This window comes from Neolamprologus brichardi, chromosome 20 (assembly GCF_056152115.1).
Source record: "Neolamprologus brichardi isolate AB-2024 chromosome 20, ASM5615211v1, whole genome shotgun sequence".
Classification (NCBI taxonomy): Eukaryota; Metazoa; Chordata; class Actinopteri; order Cichliformes; family Cichlidae; genus Neolamprologus; species Neolamprologus brichardi.
This window is the reverse complement of record NC_142123.1, coordinates 19174623-19188016: the sequence shown is the minus strand read 5'-3', so window position 1 is coordinate 19188016 and position 13394 is coordinate 19174623. Positions and strand designations below refer to the sequence as shown.

Sequence of the window (13394 nt, the reverse complement as noted above, 5' to 3'; positions counted from 1 at the left end):
CGCGACACATTAAAGGCGAAAATATTGTCGGGCATAAACCGGTCCGTGGCGCAAAAAAGGTTGGGGACCGCTGGTCTACATAGAAGCATCCATGGATATGATCAGTAGCCATTAACAGGATTCACTGCACTCCAAACAGCTGGAATAGAATGGCTGCTACTGCTCGGAAATCAATTTCCCCACTTTTGGATACAGTGTACTCACTGCCCCGCCTTAGTCTGCACAATAAAGTGAGAGTCTGTGTGAATCTGAAAACTTTAATTTAATAAATGTAATGAATGTAATATCTTAACAAGGAATGGAAGCAATTTTTCCAAACTGACAAAAATCAAAGATCCACTTCACAGTGACATTGTGTGTTTTGTGAAGAGGCCGTTACTAAACAGATGTAAAATCACAAAGCAGCTACTTATTAATCATTTGATAATTTATTCTGTACAACACTGGCTGATGGTTTCTGAGTGTCTCTGTAAAAATGAAATAAAGGTCAGGTCAAATGGATCTGACCACAAACAGGTAGAGCAGTCTCCGCCAACAGCACATCCCTAAAAACAGACATATATACACTATGCATAAAGACATATGTACTCTTTTTCCTGTACGTCCATTGGGAGTACATGTCTACTTTGAACATTATGCAGAGACAGCCACAGTGTTGGATACAAACTGCTGCTCCACCCAAATATACATCTTCTATCAGTAGCCTTAAAAAACAAACTGCAGGTTCATGAACTTAAAAAGCTCGTCTTTATTTGAAATGAGTTCCTGATTATCAGAAAGGCTAAAAACCACCACAGAGAATTTAAGTCCTGCATTCTGCCAGTGTTTCACATTGTGAGGAGCAGTCACACAGACATACAGTAATTCACACAAGAGAACATAATTAATATACTCCAAACTACACAACACAGAAAACACAGTGCAATATTCACATCTATATACCCCTTTATACAGCCATATTTCTATGCAGACAGCTAGTGTTTCTTTGTCTTCTCCTTTTTCTTCTTCTCTTGATATTCAAGGATCTTTTTGTGAAATATTCCTGCAGGACAAAGGAAATGCAAATCAGGTTGGACTTTTGCTGCAGCACAATTACCAAAGAAGTCAAGTGCATGACTTAACATAAGTCACAAATGTGAGGACTTGCTTGACTAATCTTAAATAATGACTTGACTTTGTATTCATAGCACAATATTTGGGCATCAGACTTAGACTTTCCACCATTTCAAATAAAGAGCAACGAAGTTTAAATGAATTATATGCTTAACCAGGAGAGTGACGGAGCCTAATGATCAGAGAGCAACCCTGCACACACACACACAGTTTATATATCTACATGTCAGGAACTCAGTGGGGATGTGGCGTACAACACTAGACGCCAACTTCAAGCCCATAGCGCAAGTCACCATCAAGTGTGGGATCTACCAATGAGACGCTCTATCATGTCATCATTTTGTCCTTTATTTTGTTCAGACTTCTAACACACTGGTGTACATGGTTGTAGGTGTTGAACCCAACCTCATGTGGCTCTTACTCTATTCCAATCAAATGACTGGTTCAGTGAAGCACACATTGTCACAGGCCTTTCCCTCTCCTCCAGTCATTTGTTCTTGAATTGTTGACTGGATTCTGGTGGCGGTGCTCTCACTTGGGTATTGTATCACTTCCTTGTTATCACTGTATCATTTATACTCCAGGGTTAAACTGGGCAGAACAGTTCAGGTGTTCATGTTACATTTGTGGTAGTTCAGCATCAAGCTAGTGCTACTGAAAAGAAACAAGCATGAAAAGAGTCAGGGTTTTTTTAAGTGCCAGGTAATTTCAAAGCAAAGTTTCACAAAAAGCTCAACAAACATCAGCAAACACACACTGTGTGTTTGCAGACGTGTCCCTCCCTCACTTTTATGCTCATTGTGTCACATGTTTAGCTACACCTCGGCCTCATTTACTAATAACAAAAAGTTGAAGCCTATTTGCAGCTCTGGAGGCCAGGATTAGTGACTTGACCCGGCTTAGCACCCTGGAAAATCCTGTGGTAGCCAGGCCCATGTAGTCAGTGGGGTCAAAGGTAGCTGTGGCAGGGGTGTGGTCTCTGGCCCGCTGCAGTGAGCTCATCGGGCGGTGACGGGATGACAGAGGGACAGGTGATTATGATGGGACTAATGACTCTCTACCCTTTTATAGTGATGCAGGAGACTGGTGAGACAGGAGTGTGCAGTGGAGGAAGCCACAGGGGCTCCACAAATTTGATAATCTGGAAAAAAAGAAGTAAGCCTAAATGTTCCACTAGAGAAGTCTTGTGCTGCTACGCTCAGCCTTTGACCAAGTGACAATGTCAAAGGCTGAGTGCACCCTGGTGCACCCTGAAGTTACGCAGGCACTGTTTTAGGTCGTCTCCTGGGTATTCCGAAAGAAATACTAAGAGCACGTCGTTCATGTCTCACACACTGAAAGAACTGCACGAATAAGTGGGCATTAAAGACTATAGACTGAAATTATACAAACACAGCTCATATATTTAACAAAACATGCACAGTGAAACGTGTAGAGTGTGAGTCCCTGGGATTGGGATTACTTCCTTTATTTATGAGCTGTAGTTGAGTGCTAACCTTGCTGTGGTCCAGGCTGCTGCTGCTCCACCTCCTGGATAAACAAGTCAAACATCTGCGTCTGAATGAACTTCTTGACAAAGTGTCGAGTGACCTTGGGCTCGATTGCCTTGTAGAAGCTTCTCTTATCAAACACCCCACCTTCTCCAGCTCGTGCGTATTTTACATATGAGGCATAATGGCCGACTGTTTTCACGAAGAATTGCAGGAAGGCTTCAGAAACCACTCGGTTTAGCTCCTCCCCCACTGAAGGAGAGGACAGAGAGCATTAGAAATATCCTGTCTCAGAGTGATGCTGAAAAACTAGTTCATGCATTTATTACTTCCAGGCTGGACTACTGTAATTCATTATTATCAGGATGTCCAAAAAACTCACTGAAAAACCTTCAGTTAATCCAAAATGCTGCAGCAAGAGTACTGACAGGGACTAGAAAGAGAGAGCATATTTCTCCTGCTTTGGCTTCCCTTCATTGGCTTCTTGTTAAATCCAGAATTGAATTCAAAATCCTGCTCCTCACATACAAGGTCTTAAATAATCAGGCCCCATCTTATCTTAATGACCTTGTAGTACCATATCACCCTATTAGAGCACTTCGCTCCCGCTCTGCAGGCCTACTTGTTGTTCCTAGAGTATTTAAAAGTAGAATGGGAGGCAGAGCCTTCAGTTTTCAGGCCCCTCTTCTGTGGAACCAGCTTCCAGTTTGGATTCGGGAGACAGACACTATCTCTACTTTTAAGATTAGGCTTAAAACTTTACTTTTTGCTAAGGCATATAGTTAGGGCTGGACCAGGTGACCCTGAATCCTCCCTTAGTTATGCTGCAATAGACGTAGGCTGCCGGGGGATTCCCATGATGCATTGAGTTTTTCCTTTCCAGTCACCTTTCTCACTCACTATGTGTTAACAGACCTCTCTGTATTGAATCATATCTGTTATTAACCTCTGTCTCTCTTCCACAGCATGTCTTTTATCCTGTCTTCCTTCTCTCACCCCAACCGGTCGCAGCAGATGGCCCCGCCCCTCCCTGAGCCTGGTTCTGCCGGAGGTTTCTTCCTGTTAAAAGGGAGTTTTTCCTTCCCACTGTCGCCAAAGTGCTTGCTCATAGGGGGTCATATGATTGTTGGGTTTTTCTCTGTATCTATGAAGCGCCTTGAGGCGACTTTTGTTGTGATTTGGCGCTATATAAATAAAATTGAATTGAATTGAATTGAATTGAATTTAAGAATCATTGAAGAAACACTGTGCTATATGTGTTCATGTGCTGCTGTTCACCCACCTGATGCATTTTGTCTTTTACTTAGAGCCACTAATATTTCAGCCTGGAGCTTTGGAGGCAGGATAGAGCCTTCATCACCAATCTGCAATTGTGACAGAAGCCCTTTTGTTAGCTAACAAATCCTGACCTAAGGACGTTAACATTTTAGGTTTTTCATCATTTGACAACTCTTACTGAAACAATGAATGGGTCCTTTTTATCCTCAGACACATCAACCACCAGCAGCTGTGTTACACACAAAAAAGGACCAGAGTAAGGACAGAGTGCCAATATTAACACCATCTTTTTGGTTGTTTTTATGGTCTCCATATTAACTCACATCACTCTGGTCAGTGACTTGGTCCAGCAGGCGCTTCTGGACTCCCAGTAGATAGGGGGTAGGTGCCATCACTACATCGATGAGGATTTCTGGAACAATGGAGATGAAGGTATGCTGCCAGGTGAAAGGGTAGAGGAGGGCTGCTACTGCATGAATGACCTGAGACAATGTGCTGCAGACAGACAGAGTCGACATCAGAGGTGGTATCCCGATGGCAACAAATGTTTGTGATTAAAAAATTATTTTTCTCTTCTTCTTTTATGGTTTAAGTACACGTAGCTGCGCCTCACTCAATGTTTTAATATGTTAAGCAGTAATACTGACTGAAATATACTGACACAAAAACACACTGCTTTATGTATTTATACAAGTTTTCTTTTCAAACAATAAACGTATTATTATTTGAAATTTTGTATCCGATGCAACAAAAACTAAGATGTCAGGGATGGGTTAAAGCTGTGATTGGCTCTGTCCAGTCCCAGTGTTTTCACACAGCAATGCTAGAATTTAATGTAAGAGTGGGATGTAAAGTGGTGCATCAGAGGTGCATACATTGCATAGATACCAGAGACACTAAACTGAGCAGTTGGCAGTGTTTCGTGTTGTGTAATCAAACTGAGCACAGATCAGTTAATTATAAAATCTACAAAGAGCATTCGGTAGTGAACACAAACATAACATTTGTCAACAAGATTCTATCACCCAGAGAGATCTTTGTGTCTGTGGTTAATATCTAAATGTTCAAATGTTCGGACTAAGGTCGTTTCAGATTTTGGAGAAACTATAAAATTCATTCCTTTGACTTCAGTCTCACATAACATGGCCCAGGATCTTCTTCTGCACATCCTGAACTGTTACTACTATTACACTGTTGGTAAATTACCCACAAATCTTTCTAATCCAGTCGTTTTTGCAGCTGCAGGCCTCACACTGACTTCCCCTGTTTGTAGAGTGGTACGACCGGGGCTACGCTGTGCAGTAAATGACATAAAAGTATACCTTGGTATGATTAAAGTACGTGTCTGAGTGTATAGACGATGTGATCTACCCAAGTTCATCTGCGATGAAAATGATCCGTCTCTCCAAGACAGCCGCTGCAAACACCAGCAGCACTTGCTGGTCCGTCAGGCAGCCAAAGAGCGTGGCAAAGTTGACGTGTTCCAGCCAGGAATCCAGCGGCCGGGTCAGACTGATGATCTGGTGGAAAGTCACCACTGTCACAAATATGTCAACAGTGGTGCCAGCATGTCATCACTCAACTGACAGGGCTCTGCTTTTCAGCTCTTTCTATAGCACCGTTTCTTTATATTTATTCTTCTTCCACTTTAAAAAACTGCCCATAAAAATGTCTTTACAAAGCCAGAGAACCATGTTGTCCCCACCCCCCGAGGCCTGGTCACAAACAATGACCACCATCACTGAATACCTGAGATGACTGTGAGCTGTTGAAACATGGTCTATGACGGGTGTCAGGTTTCTGCTCTGAGACAGAGGCTGGGTAATGCAAAACATGTTCAGACAAGTCCTTAGAAACATGCCAGCCTGAGGGATCTCTTATAGTCCCTGGGTTACTGCTCTGTGTGACCTGCCTAATGTAGTTTTAATACCTTTAACTGCTCAACATATATATTATTTTACAGATAGAGGTGTGGGGTTAATGGATTTTTCAGCTCTTTGATGTGTGCCGTTTCATTCTTGATATTGAGACATCTACTTGACGACTGTAAAAATCTCCTTGATTACTGCAGAGGGCGTTCCTACCAGCATGCATCATTTTAGGCTGTCTGCAGTTTACTTCCAGACATTGTTTACTGCTGCTTTGTCTCTGTACACTCCATGAGGTTTCTGGGCGTGCAGATCTGTGATGATCTCTCCTGGACTGCAAATACCACAGCGGTGGTAAAAAAGGCCCAGCAGCGTCTCCATTTTTTGAGAGTGCTCAGGAGGAACAACCTGGAGGAGAGGCTGCTGGTGACATTCTATAGAGCCACCACAGAGAGCATCCTAACGTACGGCATAACAACATGGTATGCAGGGTGCTCAGTTGCAGACAGGAAAGTACTGCAGAGGGTCATCAACACAGCCCAGAAGATCACTGGCTGCTCTCTGCCCAGCCTGGAGGCCATTGCAAACTCTCGGTACCTCAGCAGAGCTGGCAATATCATTAAGGACTACTCTCACCCCAGTAATCAACTGTTTGAACTATTACCGTCAGGCCGACGGTACAGGTCACATAAAACCAGGACAAACAGATTTAGGGATAGCTTCTTTCCCAGAGCTATCACCGTAGTAAATAAGCACAAAACAATTGAGCCTGCTTAACTATACCATACTTGCCACTGTCACTATATTATGCTGCTATTCATACTATCATTATATGAATGTTGCTATTCTGTATATATCGTATTTATTATTGTTTGAGTACTTCGGTTGTTTTATTGTACTTTTTATATTTTATATTTATATTTATTATTGCATTTTGCACCAAGGGAGTGGCACTCCAATTTCGTTGTACCTTGTACAATGACAATAAAGGCTATTCATAAATGCTTACTGCCACACTGACACTTATTTTCAGTGCACAGGGGGCTTACATGACGTGGCTATATTAAAAGTACTTCAGATCACTCATTACAATCAATTTAGCTGTGAACTCTTGTCATTTCTTGACCTCAACATTCACATTTTGGCTACAAAAAGAAAAAAGGAAGGTTTTTTCTCAGCACCAATGATGCTACAAATGCTAGGTATGTGGTTAACAGTGTCATTATTTGAAGACGCTGACATTATATGTTTAGCATTTGTCTTATCATATGTTATTTTTAAAAAAAAAAATCTACTTAATTTAAAAAAGCCTTCTAAAATCACTAAAATGTTTGTGAGGTCTGAACTTTTGCCAATTTTAATAACAACAAATGCTACATTAGTCACATTTGTTGTCTTTGTCCCAAGTTTAACAAGTAATACCTGTTGAAGTTACTGAATTCAGTCCTGTACAGTTTACATGTCTTTAGGCAGTTCCAACAGCACTGCACTGAATATACCTCAAAGCTGAGATTAAAGCTCTAACAGGGCATGAAAACAAACAGTCCGACGTCAACACATAGGCTTACTTCTTTCTTTCCAGATTATCAAAACCGTTTACATCAGGTGTGGGAAACGAGTCAAACAGCACGTGGTGTACATCATTATGTGACAGGACCACAGAGTGACCGGGAGAATATTACACGTGAGTTTTCTTGTGAGTTAATAGCCAAGAAGCTGAAACCTCATAGACTTTTTTTGGTTTTTCCTTTTTGCATCCCTAGTTATGTGTCCGTAACAGTATGGCCCTCGGAGAACTATATAAAAATTTAAATGGCCCTTCATATGAAAAAGGTTCCTCAGCCCTGATTTAAACAGATGAAGAACTGAAATGAACCAGAAAACACAGATAACAAACTCACAGACATGACAACCTGAGCTACACACATAAATGACAGTCTTTTCTTAATAGACATCAAAGAGGCGCTCGCTCTGACCTCAGTGCCCGACTCAGGAATGAAGCTCTTAATCTCCACTGTGTTCCCTGGTGCTGGGAATTGAGCTTCTCTAAGTTTCTGCATGAATGGATAGATCATGGCCATGGAGATCTGCCGGCGCTTCTCCACCTCGTCGAATATCTGCACACATGGGAGAGAATAGTCACAAACTCAAAGTACGACATGTGCTAAAGCAAGATTATTTTATTTTACTTATGTTGTTATTGACTTAAATATCTAATTTCATTTTGTTCCGTTTCATGGACAAGCTGTCTCAAATCCTCACAGTCAGTAACACAATTAGTTAATCATTTAGTTTCTACCTTCACACTTGAACATATGACATACTTCTGCTTTGGCTCTCGGAGGAGGTGGACGCGTCTTTCACCCCCTCCTTCCCTTATTTTCCCTGCTGCTGCTTCTATGTCCTTGTCTGGTCTCGTTTGACTCTAACCCCGAGAGAGCCTCTCATTCTCGCTCTTGTTCTCTAAAAACTAAAGAAGAAGAACTATGGATTTGATCAACTGGTCCCTGAATGCAATTGACACTCTATTCTCGACGAGAAGCCTGGATTCGGGAGAGCCTGAGTGTCCTAGAGGGACGTTCCCTGCCGGATGCACGATGGATGGGTGGCAGAAGTGGCGCGTCGTGTGCCTGGCGGGACTGTCTGTTGAGGACATCGAAGACATCTACCTATTCGGCACCATGATAACGGGGTTCTTGCTGATCGAAGCTGGCTTGGCCCTGGTTAATCTGAAATTGAAGAAAGCGGTGACTGCTGTTCAAAACCCCACAAGGCTTGCTGCTTTATCGAAAATGTGGGAGGAGCGCTGAGTGCTCAGACTGTTCTTACTGAACACAATATGGAAAAGATCTTGGAGGAGCTCACAGCTCTTAAACGGGAGATACACCTGGAGACCAGTGATGGACACTAAGAACAACTGTCTGTTCGTTCTAAAACAACATATCCACCATCTTTCATGCAGCTACCCTCCTCCCATTCTCACCTCCCATCCGATGTGGACAGGGGCTCAGCCGGAGGTGCGATCGCGAGATTGCAGCGTCCCAGATGCAGCTGTGCACACTGGCATACTCCCCCATGTTGCTTGTCTTGTGTTTTTATGGTGTGGTGATATTTCTGTTTTTCATGTGCTAGAGTTTTTGTCTTCTCCTCATGCCAACTCCTTTGGGGATCAGTATAAGCACACATTCTTTTTCTCTCCTGATCTGCCCTTTTGTGTTACACATTTCGTTGTTTTTCCCTTTTGCTACCTATCCTGACCTGTCTCCCCAATGTGAAGTTGTGTATTGTATGTACGGACGGCGAGGTCTGTCATCTACTACCCATCTTCATTGTTGGCATCTTCTGTCGTTGATGGAGAATGAAATGTAAAAACAAAGCTAACTTTCCAGTTTAGATGATTTATCAGCAACAGCTTCCCAAGCTACTGTAACTTGCTACCTTGTATCCTTGCTGTGTTAATAGTGGTACACAAGAAATCCCATCTCATCCCAACCTTTGTCTTTTATAGGAATGCCATAATTACAAAGCAGGATTTCATCTTCAAATTCAGGGTTTATTCTGGGTTTTTCTGTACCGAACACGTTTCTCTTCTTCCTCACTACCGGGTATATCGCCTTGGTAACTCATGCTGCAACCATAACCTATTGTGGAGCAGATTATGTTCCAGATTAGAGGTCAACAGGTAGGAAATCACTGACTACTGACCAGTAATTTCTCTGGAAACTAGTATCAGCAATCCTATAAGACAGTACTCTAGTATAATATATAGTATATAGTAGGATAGTAAGAGGGTCTTTATAGTCTTTTAATATTTTGTTGTTTCCCAGGTGATCTGTAAAAAAAATGTAAATTCTTAAGCACAACTTGATTTTTTTTCCTGCTGGCTACAAACTATTGTTCTATAATAAAAGGACAATAAAACAATAAAACACAGAACATCAGCTCATCTGATGTTCTGTGATTATAAAACATCTGTTTGTGGATGACCTAATATCACATTTGCATGTTGAATAAGCTGCTTTTAGATTTTTATTTCCACTCGCTCAACTGCAGCTGCAGCTCAAAGAATACAAACTAAAACGCCTGTTTGAAATCAATTTCAATGAAAATTTTCAGATTCCCACATATGTTAATGACAGAGTTGTGATGTTGATTAGTCAGCTTTCTTTCTTTTCTTCAAATACGCTAACATTTACTAAAACAGCACCGGCCTTTTTAACCTAAGCATGTTGCTTTCAGACTATGTGTTTAACTTCCTCATGTATTTCCAACAGTATAGTTTTATCTTGCTTCATATAAGCAGTTGCTTTACTGAAAGTAATAATAATACTACTAATAATAATAATACTAATAATAATAATAATGGATTGGATTTATATAGCGCTTTTCAAGGCACCCAAAGCGCTTTACAATGCCACTATTCATTCACTCTCACATTCACACACTGGTGGAGGCAAGCTACAGTTGTAGCCACATAAGTACACATAACTGTGATTGAATTGAACTGAATTTGACCAATTTAATTTATAATCGCACCAAATCACAACAACAGCCACCTCAAGGCCCTTAACCCCAACACCACCCCTTTCATGTGAATACACAGGGAAATCCATAATGATAACCAGCATCGTGTGACCGTGTATTCTGACTGCGGATGTTAGGATGATGCCCTGGGTGTGTTTAACCTGCTTATAGGGCTTGGTGCCAACTAAACCAACTACTATTAACTGCTACCAAAGTAATCTGACTACGCACAACCTCTGCAACAAGTTTCCTAAAATTCAGCCAATTTTCCTTCCAGAGCTGTTGTGCAGAACTCACCTTGGAGAAGAGCCCAAAACAAGCCAGTGTACTAATGATGCAGTAAGCCTCAGGTGGTCGCGCTCCTCTCCCTCCTGGCTGTGGATCAGAGAATTAAACAAATATCAGACAGCAGTTTCCAAATGAGGACACTCTGCAAAGGACAGCTTCTGAACACTGACCAATAATCTCCTGCAGTATCCATTTCTTCTGCTGCCATCGATCTCAGTCAGAACAAAGGAGAAGGTCTCACTGAAAATGGACAACAACAACTGAAAACAGGGGCTGTAGGCTGGTTTACACAGAACAGAACCCTGAATACTGCTCAAAGGTTAAAGACCACCTGATTGACATGTATTACCTGTGGTACTCTGTCAAAGGAGCCCAGTTGATACCTTCTGGGAAACAAAAAAGTGTGATTGCCTTTAAAGTCTTCTCCTCCTCCTCCTTCTGAGATCTCGCCATTCCATCTCTCTGCAAGTAAATATAAAAGTTTAAATCACTGTTTCCAAATAGATACATACATCATATGTACAACTGATTATAACTGTACAATTGTACAAAACAAAATTAAAGGAATACTTTTTAATCAGAGTATATCATTACGTTAACTGAACCTCTCTGATATAGATTTGGACAGTTAAGTAGCAGAGCAGGTCATTTCAGCTGCTTTGGTGTTCATTAAATTAATAACAGATGCACCAGAGGGGCAACATTTCCCAGAACAGACATATTTTTTTTCACTAGTTTTGCATTTAGCCAGGGTCAGTGTCAGCACTGTTAGCATGTCATAGAGAATATTATGCTGCCAGTAAAATGACCAAGTGATGGTACGCATATTCATGGAGGGACACACAGACCGCCAGAGGATAGGCAGCGCCAGCCCTGACTACTATTAGGTATCAGAATGAAATCCATGGATCCACTGTCAGAACCCTTCTTTGGTGCTCTCCTTAACTTTTGGTGCTCTGTCCTGGTTGTTGTGTCCTTGGGCAAGACACTTTACCCTATCGCCTACTGGTGTTGGCCAGAGGGGCCGATGGCGCGATATGGCAGCCTCGCTTCTGTCAGTCTGCCCCAGGGCAGCTGTGGCTACAACTGTAGCTTGCCTCCACCAGTGTGTGAATGCGAGAGTGAATGAATAGTGGCATTGTAAAGCGCTTTGGGTGCCTTGAAAAGCGCTATATAAATCCAATCCATTATTATTATTATTATTATTATTATTATTATTATTATTATTATTATTATTATTATTATTATTAACTAAATCCAAAAGAACTCCAGTGAGAGAGAAATATATTTTGGTCCTTCCGACAACTCCAAGTTGCACCTGGAGTGAGTGAGTAAGTGAGTGAGTGAGTGAGTGAGTGAGTGAGTGGCTGGAGCATTGAGACAGAGGCTTTCTTGTAGTCAATGCACATTGTGCACAGGTTGGTCAGTCGGGTCTGGCAGTCTTGAATGTCTGCTCTATCTACCAGTGGATAGTTTTGCCCCTCTGGTGTTGGTGCCAATGCTTTTCTGGGTCCTGCTCATGTATTGCCATTCCATATACCTGTTCATCTTATCTGCTATAATGGCTGATGTTAGCTTCCATGTTGTGCTGAGACAGATTTTAGCCAGTAGTTGGAAAAGACGGGACCCCTCTGTGGGGATCAGGACTGTCCGGGCTTTCAGTTAGACAGTGGGTTCATGCTCATTTGGGCTGTCAGATGTTCATGGAGTGCAGTTAGTTTTGCCACATGATGTTAGAGCCAGTGCTGTCCCTTCTCTCAAATCCTTTCTGAGTATGTTCAAAATATACACAGCAATGACATTGGAATGTCATTCAGATTGGAGAACCGTAGTTGGATGATAACAAAGAGAGGGAAGGTAGTCAGAACTGAGGGGATCGAATTACCAGAAGGCAACATTGCAGACATAGAGGACAGCTACAAGTACCTGGGGATCCCACAGGCAAATGGGAACCATGAAGAGGTTGCTAGAAAAGCTGCAACCACCAAGTACCTGCAGAGGGTCAGACAAGTCCTGAGGAGTCAGCTGAACAGTAAGAACAAGATCCAGGCTATCAACACCTACGCCCTGCCTCTGATCAGGTAACCTGCTGGGATAATAAGCTGGCCAAAGGAGGAGACAGAAGCCACTGAAATTAACACCAGGAAGCTCCTGACCATGCATGAAGGGTTTCACCCCAAGTCCAGCAGCCTGAGGCGGTACGCTAAGCTAAGGAAGGAAGCTGGGGACTGTGAGTGTCAGCACCACAGTCCAGGATGAGACAACAAACATCCACAAGTACATCAGTAAGATGGCCCCAACTGACCGCGTGCTCAGTGAATACCTCAGGCAGCAGAAACCCAAGATAGAGGAGGAACCATCATGGAAGGACAGGCCCCTGCACGGTATGTAACAGCGGCAGATAGAGAAGGTGGCTGATGTCCAGAAATTCTACCAGTGGCTGAACAAAGCTGGACAGAAAGACAGCACAGAGGCACTGATCATGGCAGCACAGGAACAAGCTCTGAGTACAAGATTCATTGAGGCTGGGGTCTATCACACCAGGCAAGACTCCAGGTGCAGGCTGTGTAAAGATGCCCCTGAGACAATCCAGCACATAATAGCAGGGTCCAAGATGCTAGCAGGCAGGGCATACATGGAACGCCATAACCAAGTGGCCGGCATAGCGTACAGGAACATCTGTGCCAAGTATAACCTGGAAGTCCCGAGGTCAAAATGGGAGACGCCCCCAAGGGTGGTGGAGAATGACTGAGTTAAGATCCTGTGTGACTTCCAGATACAGATGGACAAAATGGTGGTGGCTAACCAACCGGACATAGTGGTAGACAAGCAT

The 13394-nt window shown here is 42.5% G+C and overlaps 1 protein-coding gene and 1 pseudogene across 4 annotated transcripts in view; one reads left to right on the top strand and one right to left on the bottom strand.

Annotated features, from left to right (window-relative positions):
• Positions 1 to 237: 237 nt before the first annotated feature.
• Positions 238 to 13394, bottom strand: part of dennd2da (DENN/MADD domain containing 2Da) — a 32929-nt gene continuing 19772 nt past the window's right edge. For 3 of the 4 annotated variants that reach the window (XM_035913637.2, XM_035913639.2, XM_035913638.2), the window contains exons 8-17: positions 10911 to 11023; positions 10732 to 10801; positions 10571 to 10648; positions 7726 to 7866; positions 5253 to 5401; positions 4205 to 4376; positions 4060 to 4110; positions 3886 to 3967; positions 2610 to 2855; positions 238 to 1042 (exon numbers count right to left, since the gene is read on the bottom strand). In XM_035913637.2, the coding sequence (XP_035769530.2) occupies positions 975 to 1042; positions 2610 to 2855; positions 3886 to 3967; positions 4060 to 4110; positions 4205 to 4376; positions 5253 to 5401; positions 7726 to 7866; positions 10571 to 10648; positions 10732 to 10801; positions 10911 to 11023 (1170 nt within the window). In that variant the 3' untranslated portion in view covers positions 238 to 974. The remainder of the gene's footprint in view (positions 1043 to 2609; positions 2856 to 3885; positions 3968 to 4059; positions 4111 to 4204; positions 4377 to 5252; positions 5402 to 7725; positions 7867 to 10570; positions 10649 to 10731; positions 10802 to 10910; positions 11024 to 13394) is intronic. The other variant, XM_006804270.3, reaches the window with a different exon arrangement.
• LOC148096965 (uncharacterized) lies at positions 12123 to 13391 on the top strand (annotated as a pseudogene).